This window comes from Polypterus senegalus, chromosome 12, assembly GCF_016835505.1.
Source record: "Polypterus senegalus isolate Bchr_013 chromosome 12, ASM1683550v1, whole genome shotgun sequence".
NCBI lineage: Eukaryota > Metazoa > Chordata > Cladistia > Polypteriformes > Polypteridae > Polypterus > Polypterus senegalus.
In genome coordinates, this window is record NC_053165.1 from 150,993,262 (window position 1) to 151,016,296 (window position 23,035).

General features: G+C 35.8%; 2 protein-coding genes across 2 annotated transcripts in view; one reads left to right on the forward strand and one right to left on the reverse strand.

Moving 5' to 3' along the window:
* scg3 (secretogranin III) overlaps positions 1-12,574 on the reverse strand; it is a 65,588-nt gene extending 53,014 nt beyond the window's left edge. Inside the window, exons 1-5 of the mRNA XM_039770320.1 lie at positions 12,515-12,574; positions 6,929-7,314; positions 5,947-5,999; positions 5,044-5,083; positions 4,618-4,821 (exon numbers count right to left, since the gene is read on the reverse strand). Coding sequence (XP_039626254.1) covers positions 4,618-4,821; positions 5,044-5,083; positions 5,947-5,999; positions 6,929-7,010 — 379 coding nt within the window. The 5' untranslated portion in view covers positions 7,011-7,314; positions 12,515-12,574. The remainder of the gene's footprint in view (positions 1-4,617; positions 4,822-5,043; positions 5,084-5,946; positions 6,000-6,928; positions 7,315-12,514) is intronic.
* Positions 12,575-12,685: 111 nt separating this feature from the next.
* Positions 12,686-23,035, forward strand: part of ap4e1 (adaptor related protein complex 4 subunit epsilon 1) — a 45,017-nt gene continuing 34,667 nt past the window's right edge. Inside the window, exons 1-5 of the mRNA XM_039770322.1 lie at positions 12,686-12,976; positions 17,629-17,700; positions 19,623-19,746; positions 19,998-20,071; positions 20,167-20,288. Of these exons, the coding sequence (XP_039626256.1) occupies positions 12,836-12,976; positions 17,629-17,700; positions 19,623-19,746; positions 19,998-20,071; positions 20,167-20,288 (533 nt within the window). The 5' untranslated portion in view covers positions 12,686-12,835. The remainder of the gene's footprint in view (positions 12,977-17,628; positions 17,701-19,622; positions 19,747-19,997; positions 20,072-20,166; positions 20,289-23,035) is intronic.

Consider the following 23,035-nt stretch of genomic DNA (forward strand, 5'->3'; position numbering starts at 1 on the left):
TCACTTTCGTTTTCGATATCCATCTCCAGATCACTCATTCCAGAGTCTGATTCAGCGATAATATGTACAATGTCCATGGAGTATTTTGATTTGCACATTTGTGTTAGTCTCACCAGAAGTCGATGCCATTTTGGAGGCTGTTGGCTCTTCAATACTCAAGCACATGCAGGGAATCGAGGTCAAATCAACAAAGCTACGTAACTTTCTTTCAACCAAAGAGAGTTGAATTTAAAACATAAAGACGAGTTTTGTCACAGTTTATAGCCCATTACCGTCCTCTACCCCTGAATTTTGACAAAAGTCAACATCAGCCCTGAAAGAGTTAATATAGTTGAGTGATTACAACAAAATGGGATTTCTTTCTTTCTTTCTTTCTTTCTTTCTTTCTTTGCTCTCTGGATGGGTGTGGGGGTATGTGAAATGTTTTAAGGAAGATGTAGTATTGAATACCTTATTGACATGTAACATACTTAGTGAAATTCAATTCTAATTCATTTTGGGAAGTCTGTAGAACCATAGAAAAGGTACCAACCCATCAGAGGGCACATTCACATATGCATTCACAGAGGGTCCAGTTTATTTCATTGGCTAACTTAACCTGCATATTGTTTGGCATGTGGGAGGAAAACTCCTGAGCATATGGGAAGCACATGCAAACTCCACAACAACTGGGTGCATCATTCAAGTTCAGAATACTGGATACATGAAACAGCAGTAGTAACTACTTTCACCTATCCTTATATTCAAGAAAATATACATTAGGGAATACAAATAACCAACTGTTTTCTCTCTGATCTTCTAGGTGGTATAGCCATATTAATCATTGATGATGTTCAGAGACAGATTTAGGGCTCTCATCCTAATGTTTAATCTCTTTATAATTTATTTAGCCAAAGTATTCGAAATTGCTGCACCTGTATTAACTGATTAAATCTTGCTCATCACACAGATATGATAAACTCAAACATATATGTAAAAATGTGTACTCTTCCCAGCAGCTGCTTATGTTTCTAAGTGCTATTGCCTGTACCAGCTTGATAACAGAAGACAAAGACACATGGAGGCAAACACTGGGGGAAGCTGAAGTAAACCATTAGCACAAAAGTGCACACGGCAGAACACATTAAGAGAGCAGGTGACAAAAGAATGACAATGTTGGATCACTTAGCAGAACTGAACTTTTTTAACATCTGTTAATGTCTTGATTTAAATAGCTTATAGGAGATAGCATTGTGGTGCAGTGATGATTGCTTGTGCTTTATGAATCCAATATCCTAGGTTTGAATCCCACATCGAGTTGCCATGTGTTTGGAGTTTGGACATTCTGTTGTGTCTGTGTGGGTTTTTTTTTTCTTTATGCTTTGGTTTTCCTCCCACATTCTTCCCACATGTTAGATTAATAAATAACTCTAAAGTCATATTACTTCATTGTTCTAATTTCATCCATTACATTACAATTAATTCAATTTCTGGACACATTTGCTCCATTATAGGTGAAAAGGTTATTGTAACATTTCACCTGATAGAATCAATCACATGGGAGGAAGAAAACCTGGATGGGAATTTAAAACAGGCAATGCACCTAACATACCTGTCTTTGTGACAAAAGAAAAAGCTAAGATACTGAAAAAAGCACGCATTGATAATCCAGAATTTTGAACCATGTTTCTATAGTGAGGAACCAGTGGTACTCACTGCACCAACAAGTCACCAATTTGTTAAGAGTGACAAATAATTTTGAAGTAACTGACTTTAATGATTAATTCTAAAAGTAGGTACCTGCTTCAACATTTTCACTGCTTCTGTGGAATATGAATGTGTTGGCAATGCATTGCAATGAAAGTGTTTCTGATGAGTTGAGGTTAAGTTAGCTCTGTCTCTTTATACATATAGTATATACACATACATTTATAAAAAATGTCTATAGTTCATCATGGCTAGTGTACCCTTCTGTGCTGTGGTCTGCTGTGGGAGTAATAAACACTCAGAGGATACCAGATGTTTCAATAAACTGATCAGAAAAACAAACAGAATTAAATGACTGACTCTGGACACAGTGACAAAAGAGAGGATGATGGCATAATTAGAGGCCATGATGACTAATACTGCCCACTTTCTTCACAACTTGTTATCCTGAAGCACCTTTAGTCACTGGTTCATTTCACCTCTGTGTGCTTGAAGATGCTGCAGGAATCCTGTGGTATCAGGATATATAATACTTCTTTCCACATTGTCTATTTATAATAGAAGCATTATCATGGCAACTTTATTTTATTATTTTTATGTTTTATGTATCGTATTAGTCTTGTAGAAATGTGCACTTTTTTGCACTATACTTTATGTTCTATTTTTCTTAACAGATCAGTAACATATCTATCTATCTATCTATCTATCTATCTATCTATCTATCTATCTATCTATCTATCCAACCCGCTATATTCTAACTACAGGGTCACGGGGGTCTGCTGGAGCCAATCCTAGCCAACACAGGGCGCAAGGCAGGACACAAACACCAGGCAGGGCGCCAGCCCACCGCAGGGCACACACACACACCAAGCACACACCCACTAGGGACAATTTAGGATTGCCAATGCACCTAACCTGCATGACTTTGGACTGTGGAAGGAAACCCACGCAGACATGGGGATAACATGCAAACTCCACGCAGGGAGGACCTGGGAAGTGAACACGGTTCTCCTAACTGCGAGGCAGCCGCGCTACCCACTGCACCACCGTGCCACCCTACTGGCTAACTTAACCTGCATATTATTTGGCATGTGGGAGGAATATTCCTGAGCATATGGGAAGCACATGCAAACTCCACAACAACTGGGTGCATCATTCAAGTTCAGAATACATGAAACAGCAGTAGTAACTACTTTCACCTATCCTTATATTCAATAAAATATACATATGCCATTTTCCTTAAGGGATCAGTAACATATCTATCTATCTATCTATCTATCTATCTATCTATCTATCTATCTATCTATCTATCTATCTATCTAAAAAAGCAAACATATCTATCTATCTATCTATCTATCTATCTATCTATCTATCTATCTATCTATCTATCTATCTATCTATCTATCTAAAAAAAGCAAACACTTTGTAATATTTAGTCCAGGTGACAAAGAGATTATTGCGGCAAATGACAGGGAAAAACTTTTACTATAGGAGCCATATAACAAAAGAGAAAACCCCACAGGGTGTCTCATAAGAGAATTTTCAAAGATCTTTTCAAATTAATTTGAACCAGGAAGCAAGGAAGGCTCCATAAGTTGCTAGTAAAACCAACATGGGATCGTTGGCTTCCTACTGACATCAATGCCAAAATAGATACCTGTCCTCATAAGTAAAAGGTCATTCAGAAAACTCTGTTTTGGGGGAAAATCCTTATTCTTATAAGCAGCTTCAGGAATAACCTGGATTTAATCTCAGACCTATACTCTTAAAGTAGCAGTTTATGTCTGCAGTTGGAAAGTGAGCTGGGGCAAGGATTCAAATGGTTGTGAGGAAATATGTGTGAGAAAAGGAGAGGCAAAAGCTGTAAGCCTGATATTAATTATGGGAAAGTAGGAGAGGCATCTCAGTGGACTGAGGGAGAAAAAACATTATGCAATAAAATTTTGCTGACTGTACAGTTTAATTTGATTTGAATGACTTTTTTTGCACTCTGCTCTCTGTTTGTTCATGATTGTTTATTTAAAGCACCCACTTATATTTTAAAGACCATTTAATGAAAGTATTGGCCATTTTATCTTAGGCAATAGTGATGCTGCTCTACTTCTCTAATTGTTGATAATGGGGGGGGGCAGGGGGTTATTAAAAAAAATTTAAGGCATTTATATTAACACCATCCAAGAAGACACTCTGGTAAATGTTCATCAGAAGGATTGCCTGTTATCTAAAAACAGGAAAGTTCTCAGTTTAATCAAATACCAATGCACACACATACACAGTCTCTGGCTGGGCACACGGTCCTAAGTGAGAATGGATTGGACTATGTTGCTTCTGAATTTGAGCTAGTAAGGTGTTGTCTTGCAGGCACAGCACTTTAAGGCTTATTGAGAACTGAGAGATGCAGGGACGCTAAAGGATCTTTGACCCAGTTTTTTGGTAGCAACGGACTATCTTTCTCTGACTCCTGGAACTGATGCTGGGAGTTGACTAGTTGTAATCCTCAGAAGTAGTTACTGCGCCCTCAGTTCAGAAGTCATATGTAATCTACATACGGGAGCAGAGGCAGCGGTGAAGACTCACTGGAGACATGAAGTCAGAAGGGATAGCTTTTCTGTGGTATTTTGAGATGGCCGAGTTGATAGGCTACCCCACGTTATTCAGCGAGTTAAATGTATGCGTAGGAGGTTTCAAAGTGACTTTCACATACATTTTCACTATTTTTATATGTAGTGTTTACAGGAGTCATTTTTACTTTAATATACAAAACATGATTGCAAAAAAGACTTTAAAGTCATGGCCTGATGAATAAAACACAAGGATGTGGCATTCTGCAGAAACATACCTAATCCTTAGCTAAGAAATAAAAAGATTTTTTTTTAATGATTGAAATATACTTCAAAGTCTTTAATATAATTTCAAATGATTGACATATACCTTGAAGTCTGTAATCCATTCCATTTTTTGTGGAGTCATAGTCCTCTGATAGCCTGCGGGCCTTAGTGGAATCTAAATCTTCTGATGCGTATGGTACAGGTACTGAAGAAATGTTTGAAGGTTCATTTGTAGTCTCTTTCTTCACCTTTTCAACTAAAGATCTTAGCAAGTTGAAATCATCACTATCTGAATCATTTCTTGATTCTGTAGATTCCGTTTGCAATGTCCAGCACAAAAAAAAGAAGAAAAATGAAAACAAGGTAAGTAATTTGCCATTGGGAATCTTATATGTCATTAGCAATTATTCCTCCACAGATAAATAGAATTGCATAACGTATTTCATTGAATAAACTATGGAAATAGTTAACATTATGTATTCAATGTCATCTTAAGGGCTGTAATGAAAATGCAATTTAAGTTTCTTACCTTTAGGAATGGATTTGGTGACGCTATCCGCTTCTGCAATCTGCAATGTCAAACCAATAAAAGCCAAAAGTGAATACATTCAAAATCATTTTAGTGGGAGTAACATATACATTTATTCATTATAAATAAACTGAATTAATGTCCAATGGATTGGTGAGCTGGTGTGATGGCAGTGTGGTATGTATCTAAATCTGAATCCTTTATATGTATTATACGGCCATATCTTTGTTTTCACTCACAGCTGCCTATAAAATATTTCTGTGAAACTTAACTGATGCACCTCATGACTGAATATCATCCATCCATCCATTATCTAACCTGCTATATCCTAACTACAGGGTCATGGGGGTCTGCTGGAGCCAATCCCAGCCAACATGGGGCTCAAGGCAGGAAACAAACCCCGGTCAGGGCACCAGCCCACTGCAGGGCACTGAATATCATGAGGTTTTATAAAACATGTCATTTTTTATGTGTAAAACAGCACTTATCAATTGACACATTTACATAAATTTATTACCTGATAATTTTATCCAAAGTGTCTTAAAAATTATATAGTACAGTTATTTCCATATTTCTGACAGGCTAGACAACTTATTTAAGACTGCTTAGAGTCATTGGTAGAAATTAAACTAGCAGACTCCTAATTTATAGTCCACAGTGCTTCACACAATTACACATTGTACACTTTTAAAACATCATTAACAAAAGAATGAAAATGTTTATGAACATCTAGTTTATACAGTTGTGCTAAACATGACATTTTAAAGCAATAAAAAGTAATATAAATGAAGGGAAAAAATTAATGTTTCAGATCAAAACTGAAATTGAAAATATGTATTGTTATGAATGAGTAATACAAAATTATCTTTGTGTTATTAGAAAGAGAGACATTGAATATTATACCTGTTCTTGTAAAGGCCTTTCTTCACTCAGTTCTCTGTTATAAATAAATTTATCTGGGAATGTAAAATAAAATTGTTATGTAACATAAAAATGCCCACAAAAGCTCTGGTCTACTGTACTTTCAATTTTATAAATTTAATTGATAAATGCAGAAGGGACAGGCACGGTGCCAGCAATGCAAGATGCTGCAAACCATTCCACGGCTCTTGAACACTGCCTAAATCATATTACTATGGTTCAAAACAAATAATTAATAAAAATAATGATTTATTATACAATAAAATAAATGTTTAATATATTCAAAAATTTAAAAATGAACTTTTAGCCATTATGACATGCATTTTTTTCTATTTTCTGCTTTGCTGAAGGTATTGTAGTTTTGAGCCAGTTAAAATGTATTTTTAAAAGCAACAGAAATCTATTACTATAATTTTTAATGCAATTATTAAAATATTTCCTACATTCTGTGTCTGAGCCAAGTCTACCTAATTGGATAGTAAGTTCTACAAATGTACAATAATGAAATGAGTCAATAAAATTAACTACTCGCTTAACTACTTAACCATGCAAATATAAAGTGTACATGTACAGGGATAGATAGATAGATAGATAGATAGATAGATAGATAGATAGATAGATAGATAGATAGATAGATAGATAGATAGTATACATATTACAGGCTTCAAGAAACTACGTCTGTAATACCAAGAGTATAATCGGATTAAAGCAATAAAAGGATTAACTAGTAATGAAAATAGTCCATTCGACCTTGCAAAAGGAAAGTAAAGCTCTTGTGTTACATTTAAATATTTATACAAAATGTATATTTTTAATATTTTTATTATATAAATAAGTGATTTAACAGAATTAGAATAATTCTTTTTTTAAAAGTATGTGTTTATTAACTGATTATTGGTTCTTTCTTTCTTTCTTTCTTTCTTTCTTTCCATATACATTTTTTTCTCCCCAGTTTGCTACTTACCGTCTGAACCTTCAGGTGTGGGGAAAGCACTGACTTGGCAAAGAAGCAATACACAAATTTGGACAAAGGCGAACAATTCCATCCTTTTAAACGCTATCCACAAAAGAACTGAAAAACAATCTGTCAAAAAAATCTTGATGTTAGCTTTTTAGTTGGTCAGTATATATTTTCTGTCAGAGGTCTATCAGGAATTATTGAAATCAAGTTAAGGGAAGACAATTTGCTGGACAGCTCCAATTAACTTTGCAATTCCATCGCCTTTATTTCTCAATGTAGCGACCCTGGCTTTCGGTGCTCGATGCACAACAGTTCGATTTTGCGGCAGACGAGATGAACAATGTTCTGTATGGAGCTGTCCAACCACACTGGTCCTGAAATCCGGTTATCTGTTGATGAAAAAAGGAAAGATCCGATCACCAGGTAAAGAGACACGCTAGCGGCTCTGCCTAATCTATTGTTTGCCAGCGGCTTTATGACATGGAAAAGAACTCGCGTTGCTGAGTCTCTGCAGCGGCCCAATGGAAGAGGTGGACTCTGGAGAAAATCCGCCCATGTGCGTCAGCTTTCCGAAACCTGCGTCAATCAAACACCGAAAAAAATAAAGAAAAACAGTACTGGGTTTCCTTTTGATTGATAAACACGCTGATAGACACGCTTCACGGATTTCAGCTGCTGTTTAAATTGGTTAGAAAATGACTGAATGCGTGTGCCCCCCTAAAGAACCACCTCCTTCTTTATATACACGGATAACAACCCTCGTTCTTCTCCTCTTTGTTAGCCATCCTTACGTTTTCTAAAACAGTTTTAAACATCAATCTGAAATTAATTTCAGACGAGGCCAGGCAGCGTGTCACAGCAGATTACTTATGTTCAGACAGACAGATAAACAGAGGGATAGTTAAATACAAAGATAGATTACCGTGTAGGTCATTTAAACAGTTAAACAGTTTGGAGCATTTATTCTAACTTTGTTTAATTATTTGTTAAGTTTTGTTAAATACGACACCTGTAACATCACTCAGAATGAAAGGCTCACTGTAACTTAAAGATATCTGTTCCCAGGGCTTCCTTTTTATATCAGAAATACATAAAATACTTTAGCAACTTGAACGTCCAAAGAAATTAACTATGATGGTGTGAGATTGTTATTTCACGTTATGTATAGCATACCACTTTCAAGCTACAAAGTGTGGACACTCTATTTTTGCTTTACATTTGTGTATTTACTGTTGTTTGTAATAGTTTTACAAAGACATTGTCAGCATAGTGAATGTTCTGAAAATTTTGACACTGCAAGAACAATAAAATGACCTAGAGCATTATACATATGGTCATTTCACATGTCCAAAACAAAAACCTCCTTTTTCTATTGTATTCTAAAACAGATATCCAGGAACAAATTCTAGCAATTGTGGAGATTCTTACCTGACACTCTCTGTGAAAGTTGAAGGCGCTACATACATTAAATATAACCAAAACAAATGAAAGAATGGTTGTGATAGTGGCTACTATGAAAGAAACTCTATTAAACAATCCACTTTCAAGCCTGCTTATCTTGAACAGGATTGTGGGGGAGCTGGAGTCTATCCCAGGAAGCATTGGGTGCAGAGTAGGGACAATCCCTGGATGAGGTGCCAGTCTATTATAGGATGAAACTCACCATAAGATAAATGTTCCAGTTTGCTATTTAACACATTACATATTATGTTCATTATAAAGTGCTTTATTCAGACTCAGTAGATTATGGCACTTAAACCTGTGTGTGATATTAACAGTAACAAATATGTGTTTCTTAAAGTTGGTTAGAGCTTACAATAGTCTGTTCTCATTACATTTCATTAGTTGTAATTAGAATAGTTAGTTTTTGTTAGTGTGACAGCACAGTGGAGCAGAGTTTGTTACCTTAAATTAAAGTAGAGTGTGCCCATATGGGGTTGCTGTCTAGGACAGATAGCCACTCTCTGTCATCATACATTAGAAAAAGCTGGCTCTAATAATAGAGAAATGAGTGAATGAATGTTTTCCGGTAGTGCTTCCAAAGAAAAGCCCCATATAAAACAGCAAATAAATCATTTTGTGTTACAAGAGGAAAAGCTTTAGCTAATTACTTAGAGGTGTAAAAAGGTGCACTTCATTTTTTGGGGGGTGGGGGCTTAAAGAGCATACATTGAAAAAATTGTTTTGATTGTTACTTGTGATTTTGATATATTTTTGGGTGCTGAATTCAAAAGTGAAAAACATTTTTTTGTTGTTCTTTATTTCGCCTTATACAATTTCTTGTATTAGGGATTTGCTAGTTTTCACATACCACTTGGGGTCAGCCATTGTATAGTGGCCCTGGAGCAACTGTAGGTTAAGGGCCTTGATCAAGGACCCAGTGCAGCAGTGACGGGGATTGGAACCAACAACCTTCTGGAAACCAGCGGAGATCCTTAGTCTCAGAGCCACCACATTTTTGTAGTTGTCAGTTTTACTTTTTTTATTGTTTATGCATCTCTATATATAATCTTCATTTGGATCTTGATCTTTGTTTGTCCGCGAATGAATTAGAAGAAGAAGCACTAGATGGCAGTAGAGAGACAGCTAAAACATAGGCATTGCATTAAGAATCTCCTCCAGGCTTATACTACTGAAGACTGTAGTACGCCAGTCACACCTCAAAACACAGACATTCAAACTAAACAAATTGTTGTGCTTTAAATTAACTAAAGAGATCTTCATTTAGATCTTGATCTTTGTTTGTCCGTGAATTGCACGCATGCGTAGACCACCTTCCAGTTTAGTACTTTGTTGTTACTCACGGATGTCAACAATGTGCCGGAATAACGAAAGGGGTGGTGGACAGCGTTACGCTGGTTAGCTCCTGAGGCCTGGTTAGAGAATGAGATTGCCGAAGATAAAAGGTACGTGCCTACGTAACATATGAATGAAAGAAGGACAGTGGGTAAAATGAATGACAACATAACGGCACGTTCCAGAAATTATTATTGTTACGTTGTAGCCGGCGAGTGCTGCGCGTCTCACAGTTGTACCGTGGCTTGCTCACATGTCAGTGAAGTGATTCTTATTTATGCTTTAAAGAGCCTGGATACCTATGTGTCCCCCTTTTATAACCATTGCTCCGTGTATATTGCTTTACTCTTTGGATTGCCACAAAGCAACCTGCGTGATTGGAGAAAGGTTGAGAAGACATCGTGAGAGGAAACGACAGCATCATGAAAACGAGATGGACTGCGAACGGACAGAAGCAGAAATGCTCCAACACCACCACATAATTACGATTCGGACAGTGATTCCGAGTAGGCCGTTCAATCAATATCCAGGGGTTTTCTTTTATAATTTTGTTTCCCTTATAAAAAATCATAATGCTGTGCGATGAAGGGCCCAGTTCACGACTGGCAGCCGCGTTTAAACAGGGAGCCCTTCACAGACAACTTTAACACGCGCAACGTAGTTGGGCGCACATGGCTAGTTATAATATAAAATACGTATAAAACATTTTATATTACTATAAAATTTTCTATTTTAATGATAATTAATTTGAATTTAACATGCACTAATATTAAAATCAATGTTTAAAGCACAACAGTCAATTTACTTGATAATAAGATTGGAATATCCCTGGAATTGAACACAGTGATGAGCAGTCAGGGCATACAAATTGTCCATGTTTTCTCTGTTAATGAGACAGAAGAGCCAAGAATTTACATTGAGTTCAGAAGAAATTGCCTGCTACAAAAAAGCTACAGCTTAGTGCTAAAAACATCATCAGACCTAGCTTGATGGATCAAGATAAAGTGCTGCGATCACCGCTTCATATTAATAAAGTAGTTTATTAAAGTGCTATCAAAAGATAAAACTGATTACTGAGGCAAGAATTGATGGTGCAATAAATGATCTGGAACAGTAGGCTTGGGTATCATCCGAAGAAATAATTTCTAAAATTTTAGGTAACAATACATTTACATTGATTTGCTTAGCTTATTCCTTTATCCAAAGCAACTTACAAAACAGGTAAACAATCGAGTAACATTAGACCAGGGCATATTTGTTCAGAAAGTGTAATAGGATGGGAAACAAAAGTTGTTTACCATAACTGAAAAGATGTCATAACTCATATATTTACAATAAAGATCTAAATTGTAAAGAAATTGTGAAAAAAAATACTACTAAAGTTTTAAGGGATTAGGTTGCAATATGAGTCTCAAAGTTTTATATTTAAATGTGAGGTGATGGAAACATTCTAATCATATTTTTTATTGTGTTAGTGAATACAAGTCAAAACAACTATTCACAATTAAACCCATTTTTATGACTTTAATTTTGCAGACCTCTGATAATCAGACATTTTAACTGAAATTATGCTGTAACAGAAATCTTGACTATTGTCCGTTTTAAATTAGTTTCCTTTTGTGTAAAATATATATATCAAAATTTCTGAGGATATGCAGTGATTGTGAAGTAGCAGAAGAAAGATAAAGAGATCAAATAAATCAAACAAGGGAGCACATTACATTCCTTGTAAGGGGTCTTCGTTATTTGCTGCATCAGCAAGCTGCTTTATCCTGCCATTGCACATCTTCATAAAGGTGCAGTCACACTCAGATCTCGCCACGGTTCATCTCTTATCTGAGATCAAATGATTTTTGGGGGGATAGTCATCGCCCCTTGAACATTACATTTCCACAGTCAAGGGGCAATTTTTTAATACAACAAGCTGCAAAAAGAAGCCTTGACAGAATAACAGTGTTCCTCTAATTAAGGGTTGTCACCTGCAGGTAGCCTTCGGAGCCTTCAGTATTAATTTTTAATAACTAATAATATGTCACCATGCCTGTTTTATTGTTTGGTTTCCTAAAGGAAAAGAACCTGTTACATTATAGATAGATAGATAGATAGATACTGCAAATAAGGCACTGTACAATAGATAGATAGATAGATAGATAGATAGATAGATAGATAGATAGATAGATCGATAGATAGATAGATAGATAGATAGATAGATAGATAGATAGATAGATAGATATGAAATGAAAGGCACTATATAATAGACTGACACAAAGATAGATAGATAGATAGATATGAAATGATGAAATGAAAGGCACTATATAATAGACTGACACAAAAATAGATAGATAGATAGGTACTGCGAATAAGGCACTGTATAATAGATAGATAGATAGATAGATAGATAGATAGATAGATAGATAGATAGATAGATAGATAGATATGAAATGAAAGGCACTATATAATAGACTGACACAAAGATAGATAGATAGATAGATAGATAGATAGATAGATAGATAGATAGATAGATAGATAGATAGATAGATAGATAGATAGATAGATAGATAGATAGATAGATAGATACTGCGAATAAGGCACTGTATAATAGATAGATAGATAGATAGATAGATAGATAGATAGATAGATAGATAGATAAATAGGCGCTGGTTTCCGGCGATACTTTTTTGTAATCAACTTACTAAAACTAAAAATATAACAATATAGTATACTTATCAAAAAGGTTTTGAAACTGATAATGATAAAACTTAAACTACTAATTCAAAAGAATTTGCATTTTACCTTTGTGTGTTGCATTTTTAAACAAAAAGGAAACCATCTCGGAGAAAAACCACCTTGAGTTTGGGCGCGAAGATAGTCTTGTGCTGCCCCCTAGCGTTTACACAGAAAGTTCTCGTACATTGCTAATAAAGTTCTAAATTCAAATAAACAGGAAGTCGCTTCCCATTGAAAATGGCGCTGGTTACTATGTGAAGACTTTGGGGGGAAAAAAATCTGCAGTATATATTTTTTTGTTATTGTATTGCAAACGAAAGGACGCCATTGCGTGAATGTTGATTTCTTTCTGACTTGACATCGTTGGTGTGGAAGGGGTGAGTTGCGATGAGTGATGTGGTTGAAAAGACTCTTACCGCTCTCCCGAGCCTCCTGTCATTGGATTCCCAATCGGGTGCAGGCAAACTTTCCATCACTTCAAAATTAGGAAGTCTCATAAAGAATATCACCGAGCTAACATCTAAACATGTAAGTGCTCCATGCATTTTTTTTTGTTTAACATTCAATCGTAAAACTGCTACAACAAAGCGTGCTTTTATTTTACTACGTTGTATATACATTTAAAGTAAATTTGAGTTATGTTTAAAAGATATGCAATTGTGAAGCGATGTCTCCAATAGGAAGCACCTTTATTATTATTATTTTTCCATATTATAAGAAATTAATAACAACACGAGAGTAAATCGGGAGAAGAGCTACTAGAATGGTTTTAAATATGTGATAAGTGAGAATCAAGCAAGATGACACTTTTTATTGGCTAACTATATACATATATATATAAATACATATATACATACATATATATACACACATATACATACATACTGCACATATACACTAGTGTCAGAACACAAAACAGAATGCCTAAAAAGAAAGAAAGAAAGAAAGAAAGAAAGAAAGAAAACTTGGCAGACCCATTGAGTCAGTTTGAAGGCATAATGCCACTGGTATAAAGGAGCCTCAGTAGCTCCTAAGCTTTCTTGTCACACTTCTTGGCTGAAAGTCCTCTGTGTGTGTGTGTGTGTGTGTGTGTGTGTGTGTGTCATACAAAGGATGTGTAACATTGTCCATGATCGCACTCAGTTGTATCTTCATTCTCCATTACCTCCAGCTCCATAACTGAGTCTGTTCTTTTAACAATTGGATGGGATTTACTTTATTGTCATTCAAACCATAGAACAAGAAGTGCACAGCTGATGAAAATTGTGTTTCTCTAAGCGCAATGTACAAACACAAACATACAAACAAGTGCATGTTGTACTACAACTGATAGACGTAATAGGCAGCATAGCAGACAGAATATATTTATAATCCAATAGACACAAGTGTCCAAGTAGTGAATAACTTTTACATAATGCACAGACATGACAGCATTTCAGGAGGTTTGTGATTCTGAATATACAGTATGTGTTCAGGAATGTAACAGTACCAGCAGGTCAGCATGTTGTTTGTTGTTGATGGGAGTTTAGTAGTCTGATGGCTTGTGGGAAGAAACACCTACTGAGTCTGGCAGTCTTGCACCTGCTTAACAATAATAATAATAAAATTAAGCAATTGCTTTTATATGTGTGTGGTTTTTCATTATTGAAAGCACTAAGACAGTAGGGAATGACTTCAGCCACCACCAATATGCAGTACCCACCTGGATGATGTGACAGCAGCCATGTTTGCACCAGTTAGCTATTAGGTGGTGAAGGGGAAAGAGTGAGAGCCAGTTAGAGACCAGGGATGATTAGAGGGGCAGAATGAATGGGGCTGTGTTGGGCAGTTTATCCAGGACATTGGAATAAGCCCTACTCTTTTCAGAAGATACCTAAGGATCTTTAATGACCACAGAGAGTCAGGACGTTGGTTTTACATCTCATCCATTGGACAGTGCCATATTTACAGAACAGTATGCCCATCACTGCATGAGGGTATTGGGATCCACATACAGACCACAGGGTAAGTGCCTCTTTCTGGCCTCACCAACACCTCTTCCAGCAGCAGCTCAAACTTCTCCTAAACGGTCTCCCATCCAAGTACTGGCTGGGCTTGAACATGGTTAGCTTCAGGTTGATGATCCCTAATGATGTGCATGTGAATTGGCTGCTGCTTTTAATTAGCTTGTTAATTCTGTTGCACTTTCTTCAAGCAATGTTACCTCCCCAGCACACCACAGTGTAAAAAAAACAAAAAACACACTGGCCATCACAGAGTGATAGAACGTGTCAAAGATTTCACTTCTCACAAAAAATGAATACAGTCAACACTTCTACGTCTTCTCCATGATTTGGGACCAGGTGTGGTGGTTCTAAGGTGTGTAGAAAATCAATAACCATCTCCTTGGTTTTCCTTATGTTAAGCTGCAGAGAATTCCTTTTGTACCAAGAGACACATTTCTTCCCCGATTTCTTCCCCGACCCCTATACTTGGTGTCTCATCCCCCTTTATCAATACTCTTCATAAGTTGTAGGAGTTGAATCGTTTGTTTTTTTATATATATATTTTTTTTATTAATTTTATTGCAATCCATACAAATCAATCAAGTTTTTACAAAAAGAAAAATTGAGTTAAGAACAAATCGATCCCCACCCCCAAGAGAGAGAGCAAGCCAAACGGCGTGAAATTTAAGGCTTGTAACCATACCTAAATTAATAAATTCTCTGTGCTTTATGAGCTCATTTTAAAATATTACTGATTAGATCCTGCCATGTTTTGAAAAAAGTCTGTATGGGTCCTCTAACCAAGTATTTGATTTTTTCCAATTTTAAATAGTATAACACATCGGTTTCCCACTGACTTAAAAGAGGAGAGTTTGGGTTCTTCCAGTTTATCAGAATGAGTCTGCATGCCTAAAGTGTAGTAAATGCAATCACAATTTGTTTGTCCTTCTCCACTTTAAACCCATCTGGAAGAACTCCAAACGCAGCTGTTAATGGGTTAGGAGGGATTGTGAGTCCAAGGCTGTCTGAAAGGTAATTAAAATTTTTGTCCAGAATAATGTTAATTTGGTGCAGGCCCAGAACATGTGACCCAGTGAGGCTGGGACTTGATTGCAGCGTTCGCAGGTTGGATCCTGGCCTGGAAACATTTTGGAGAGTTTTAGTCGAGACAGATGTGCTCGATATATAATTTTAAGTTGTATAATTGTATGCTTTGCACATATGGAGCTTGAGTGAATTCTCTGCATTGCTACTTTCCACTCCTTTTCTGATATATTGATTAAGACATCTTTTTCCCAGTGTCCTCTTGGATCTTTGAAAGGGAGGGATTGTAAAATGATTTTATATATTGTAGAGATGCTAAGTCCTTGAGATTGAGCAATATTTTTTCCAGCATGGATGAGGGTGCAAGATGAGGAAAATCTGGAAGGTTCTGTTTAACAAAGTTTCTGATTTGAAGATAGTGAAAGAAATGTGTAGCTGGAATGTTAAATTTGGAATGTAATTGTTCATAGGATGCAAAGACGTTGTCTATATAAAGATCTCTAAGCAAGTTAATTCCAATTTTTTCCAGATATTAAAAACTGCATATGTTTGTGAAGGTTGAAAGAGGTGGTTCTCTTGCAGAGGTGCCACAGATAGAAGCTTCTCCATCTTAAAATGCTTTCTACATTGGTTCCAGATTCTAAGTGAGTGGAGCACAATTGAGTTATTAGTATATTGCCGATAGCGTGTGTTTATTGGAGCACAGAGCAAGGAATACAAAGAAATACTGCAGGATTTTACTTCTATTGCGGACCAAGCCTGTGTATGTTCTTCTTTCTATTTGTGTCCAGGTTCTTATCGCCTTATTTGCTGCCCAGTAATAAAACTGGAAATTAGGTAGAGCCATGCTGCCTTCTGCCTTTTGTCTTTGTAGGGTCGCTCTTTGGATGCGTGGATGTTTTGAATTCCAAGTAAATGAGGTTATTGTTGAATCTAATTGCTTAAAGAATGATTTATTAATGTATATTGGAATGTTTTGAAATAAAAAAAGGAGCTTAGGAAGAATATTCATCTTAACAGTGTTAATTCTTCCAGCTAGTGTGAGATGAAGGGTTGACCATCTATGAAAGTCTTGCTTAATTTTTTCCATGCAGACGGCGAAATTTTGTTGATAAAGAGCTTTATGTTTACTTGTGATGTTTACCCCGAGGTATTTAAACTGTTCTGCAATGATAAAAGGTAGGGTATCTAATCTAATATTATATGCTTGAGAGTTCACTGGAAAGAGTACACTTTTATTCAGATTAATTCTGAGACCAGAGATGTTTTGAAATTCTGTGAGTGCTGTTAAGACTGCAGGCACAGAATTTTCTGGGTCCGATATATACAGTACCATATCATCTGCATATAATGAAATTTTCTGTTCCAGTCCTTCTCTGATAATCCCCTTTATCTGATCAGTATTTCGACAATGTATTGCCAGTGGTTCAATGGCAATTGCAAACTGCAGCGGTGACAAGGGGCATCCTTGTCTAGTACCATGTTCTAGTTTAAAGTAGTCTGAGCAAATGTTGTTGATGCAAACTGAAGCTTCTGGGTTACTATACAGTAATTTAATCCATGCACAAATGTCCGGGCCAAACCCAAACTTCTCAACAATGTAGTAAAAAGGTATTTCCATTCAATCATGTTGAATGTAGGAGTTGAATCTGAACCCTGGTTTGATGTGAACCTAGCATGTAGTGCAGGTGCACTGTTAAAATGAACCCAGCTTCATAACTTGTTGGGTCCGAGTTTGTTTTGCATATTGTTCTCAGCTTATGCTGAAAGTGTTATTTTGATATTTGGTATGATAAAGGTTTGAGTTATTAACTCTTTTAGGGTTGATCATTTTTTCCTTTTCTCTCAAGGATAAATATTTTTCCAAAAAACTCTTTCTAAACAGTAAGCTACTTGCCAGATATTTTTTCAAAATCATCAGCTATTAAACAAAAGCAGTACAGAGTACAGTACAGACAGAAACTGGGCAAAATGCTGTTTTGAAAATATTGCCCCATGCCAGCAACTGCAATTTTCGTCATCATGTAAATTAACAGCATAAATGAAAGTACTGTAGTACATTTGGGACCTGGTTATCTTTGATAAGCTGTGATAAATGGAAGGGCCCATTCTTAACACAAAAACATTTTTTCTTATATTGTTTCCATATAGGAAGAATCAAAACTAATAAAAAAGGAGCTGTCGACAATCAAAGAACAAATTTCTTCCCCTCACACAACACTGGTAAGAAAATCTTTTTTTTTTTCTAAAATTGTTTTAATAAAACACCACAGTTTCAGTTGGTCCACGTGCTATTCATATATCACCAGTGCGTGAGTGACTTAACTTTGACATTCGTTCAGCTGCGTGACTAAGTTGTGTTGCTGTTGCAGTCTTGTGTTCTGGCTTTCTTGATTAAGCGATTCCTTCCTGGGCCCATAGCAACATTCACTTGCAAAATTGAAAAATTGTGCCAAAATTGAAAGTGAAAACAATTAGGAATTTTTTGTCCTAGGATATTTTTACAAAGGTTGTCTCTTTCATAACATTATATAGTGACATTCTTTATTATATTTGACAGCAAACTGGATTGCAGAAGTTACACATCCTCTTTTTGAAACATTACATACATTTATATTTCTTTTTCTCTTACATAAAGGACATAGAAAAATTAAACATTTAATTCCCAGTTTCTGTTTTTGTATTAACATGGGCATTTTGGGTACATATACAGATAAGAACCCCAAGTGTTCACGTTTACTTTTGCCTTGCTTCTGTATTTCTTCTTAGTTTCCGGTGATAGCAAGCAGTGCAGCTATTGGAAAATTAAGCTAAAATATGTTTCTTTACAAAGTCATGTATCAATGGCATTTCTTTATAGTGACATTTTATTACTGATATAATATCTAATTTATCTAATGAAGTAATGTCTCCCCTCTTGTATAACTTTGGATGTTGAAGTCTATTAAAAGAAATCATACTGTAACATTTCCAGTTCTGGTTAATTCATTTCTGGGTCATGGTGAAGCTGAACCCTGTCCAGTGGTCCTGGGTACAAGGCAGAAAATACACTAAAACACACTCCTATCGGGATCAAAAAGCAGTCTTAGAAAATCAGTGACTAAATGGAGCCTGTTTAAAGAATGGAGTTACAAAGATGTGCTTTAAAAAGTGCTTGCAAAGAAAACCACATGTTCTTAAACTTTCCTATCCCCTTCAGCTCCCATCTATGCATTTTCTAAACTTGCATATTCCGTTAAAGAATCATGGGACCTTTTCCATCCTCTTGGCAAGGCAAGAACTACCAGAAGTTGATTAGTGACCTGCCAATTTAAATTTAAGAGTATATGTTTTTCACACAAAGGATAAAAATGAAATTGCATTTGCTTCTGTTGACAGTTATTATGAAGTATTTATTTATGGTGTGGCACAGTTCCATATTGTACAGCACTGTCGCCTTATGGTTACAGCAACCTGGGTTTGAATTCCATGCCCAGATATAATACGTTTGTAGATTACACATTCTTCCTGTGTCTGTGTGAGCTTTATCACAAGTGTTGGTACTCGAGTTTTCCTTCCAAATCCCCCAAAAATACACAGGTTAGGATAATTTCTAATTCTGATGTTGCATTATTTACTTAATGACAGTAAATTCTGTATGATAATGGCAACTTCGCTAGGATTCATTGTTTATTTTATAATCTTTTGTTTTATCAAATTATATACATCGGCGTAATATAAATATATACTTGGAATTAGCTGCCATTTCTTTTTGTGTATTTAATAGATCTCACACTCTAGCTCCTGAAGTCCTCCAAAAATGTAGATATATGCAGTTAACTGAGGTGGTATTTTTCCCAGCATCTTTTTTTTGAGTGAGTTTTATTTTTTTTAATGTGGAGGATAATAAATAAAGTCAATTAGGTTATTCCATAACTAGAAAAACTCAGGAGATGTAATTTTAATGTGTTTCAAGAAACATTAAACTTGCATAAGAAATACTGTACATCCTACTGTATTTGTGACTTTCCCCTCCATAAGTAAAATATGACTCTAGTTTTGCCTGCTGAGTGTGTTCCAATCAACAGTGATGAGTGGATTTGAAATATTTTTTAACTTTTTAACCTCTAGTTTTTACTGAACATTTGACTTTTTGTATGTTTCAGAGACAGATGAAGGAGATAATGGTGAGAATGATTTACTGTGAAATGCTTGGTTATGACACCTCTTTTGGCTATATACATGCAATTAAACTAGCACAGCAGGGCAGCCTATTGGAAAAAAGAGTGGGTAAGGCTCATTATCAAATCATATATTGTTTTTCTTTCTTGTGTCCATGTGTGCTTATGTATATTTTTTTATGCATTTCCAGTAAGTATGATAAGTATATACTGTATTTTGGTGCATTACATAATCTAATAAAGCTGTTCCCTGTAGGCTTTGTGCTATCAAAATTTTTTATGTTGGCAATTTTAACATAACTGTAATAAAATGAAACATTATGCAAGCAAGCCTTTTTTAATGTGTTTGTTTACTTTTAGGTTACCTAGCAGTTTCTTTATTTTTGAATGAAAATCATGAACTGCTTCTTCTTCTTGTAAATACAGTATTAAAGGTATTTTACTGCATTAACAAATTTAACTATCAACATTGAAGTTTCTAATAAAATCATTATCAGCCCATCTCTTCTTGGTTTGTTTTTTCCTTTAGGATTTGCAGAGTACCAATCTTGTAGAAGTTTGTATGGCTTTAACTATAGCCAGTCAAATTTTTCCAAAAGATATGATCCCAGCTGTGTTGCCACTGGTTGAAGAAAAACTGCAGCATTCAAAGTAAGCACATATAATTGTTGGTAACTAAAAATTTGTCTTAGTTATAAAATAAATGAGTCATATTTAATGCAGAAATACATCTATATATAAGTAAACCCAATATTCAATACTGTAATTATTTCACTAATTTCAATATTTTACTGTATTCCCTAATGCCCCCCTTTTATTTCTAATGTTAATCATGGAAGTTTTTTATTTTTATTTTTTCAAATATGAGCTATGAAAATTGTGTAATACAAAATATCTGCAGCATTGTTTTAATACATTTATTCATTTTTCAGAGCAAACCTGTCCCATTTTAAAGTATAATTTCCTTCCAAGTTTGTTTAATATAGTCCAAACAGTTCTCTGTGGTAATTTATGGTGAATTAGTATTGTAAGAAAAAAAAAATTCTGATTTATATTCATACTGTATCTTATTAGCTTGTGTGATATATTTCTCTTCACACTAGGGCAGAGATTCAGTTACAGTGTGAAGTTAAATAATTTTGCTAGTTTATCTTTGTATTTTGACAGCAAAAAATCTGGTCTCTTTTCTGTTCATTTTTAAGCCTGCTAAATAAAGTGGGTTTCAGTTTATGAACAGTTCTGTTTAAGTGCTGCTGCTAAGTTATATTAGTGTTTCCCAGAGGGGGTGGATTAAAAAATAATAAATGGGTAATATGTAGGAAAGAAATGTTAGCTGTACAATCCCCTTGATTGAGTAAAGTGAGAACTTTTCATAACTGGAGTGAAATGTAAAGTTAAATGCACTATGAACCAATAGTGTATGCCTGTATGAATAATAAGAACGTGATTGATAAATATATATATTTTTTTTTTTTTCAAAAAAGACATTGTTTTGCTGCCATAAGCAATGGCTTTGATCTTTGAATGCTGGTACCCAGGTGTAAATTGCTGTGTCTCTCCTTCACATTGCCCTTGACCACTCTTGCATATCCTTTTTACTTCAACAAATCCTCTCCTGTCGATGTAATAGACATTTTTGAACATTACTTCCCAAATGTGTATTGCTGCCTCTCATCTGAGGACATCTAGAAAATAGTGCATTCTTCACTAGTGACTTGCTCTGTCCACAGTGTACTATTTTGTGTGTTCTTCTTCCAAATGTCAAACTGATGCTGGCTGTGCTTTAAATACTGACTGATTGGCAGCTATATCATATGTTTGACAGTTTGTGCAGAACTGCACCATGTGTTACAAGTAAGAGTAGAACATAACCGTTGATGAGCAGTTGTTCACTATGACGTGCTCATGCCCTTTTACTTTGTGTAAGTCAAGCAAAACCATAAAAGTATTGCATCTAATTTTGAATAGCTGCTGAACTAATAAAAGTTATACACCTCATACTACTCCCTGTTGGGAGAACGATCCCACTTGATGACCAGGGATAGACAGTCTGAGATAATATTTTCACATCACTTATCATGGCAAGTAAGCTACTTGCCAAAAAGACAAACCTGTTCCTTACAGAACTGTAAACAAAATGAGAAAGGAGTTGCTACCCCACTGTGAAAGGCAGCACAAGAGATGGTTAATGACACAAATACTAATAAAGTACACAGATTGGCAGGTAAAAGGATGCTCATGCAGCAAGGCAAAAGTGAATGAAATGCCATTGTTTTGTGTGTGGCAGCCATTCACAAACTATAAAAATGCTTATGGACTAGTGTTGTTAACAGTTTTAGAATCAGTCCATCATGCTGCTTGCTGTTTACATACATATTCCTTGAAATATGTAATTGTAGCTATGTATGTTATAAACTGAAAAAATACAGTAATCCCTCGCTATATCGTGCTTCGACTTTCGCGGCTTCACTCTATCGCGGATTTTAAATGTAAGCACATCTAAATATATATCATGGATTTTTCGCTGGTTCGCGGATTTCTGCAGACAATGGGTCTTTTAATTCCTCAGTTTGTTTGCCCTGTTGATTTCATACAAGGGACGCTATTGGCGGATGGCTTAGATGCTACCCAATCAGAGCATGTATTACATATTAACTGAAACTCCTCAATGCTATAAGATATGCATCCCGCGCGGAGCTTGATTGTTTGCTTGTCTCTGCCTCTACCTCACCCTCTCTGACATTCTCTGCGCCTGATGGAGGGGCTGTGAGCAGAGGTGCTGTTTGCACAGAAGCTGTTTGCCTAGTGGATATGGACACACCTCTAAGAAATGCCGCTTCCAAAAGCACACTATTGATTTTTTGATTGTTTGCTTTAATCTCGCTCTCTCTCTCTCTGACGTTCTCTGCGCCTGACGGAGGAGATGTGAGCAGAGGGGCTGTTTGCACAGAGGCTGTTTGCTTAGAAGATACTAACACTCCTCTAAAAAATGCCGTGGCAAACTTAAAAGCACACTTTTTGATTGTTTGCTTTTCTTTGCGAGCGCTCTCTCTCTCTCTCTCTGAAATTCTCTGCTCCTGAAGAGAAGAAGATCTATTTGCATTCTTTTAATTGTGAGAAAGAACTGTCATCTCTGTCTTGTCATGGAGCACAGTTTAAACTTTTGACTAAAGGGTGTTATTTCATGTCTAGAGGGCTCTAATAATGTTAACAGTGTGGGAGAGTTTATAAGGGCTTAAAATATATAAAAATAACTACACAAACATATGGTTTCTACTTCACGGATTTTCATCTATCGCGGGGGGTTCTGGAACGCAACCCCCGTGATCGAGGAGGGATTACTGTATTCAAAAGTGTTGTTTTGCTTTTTACTATTAAATCCTGAATTGATTTTTTTC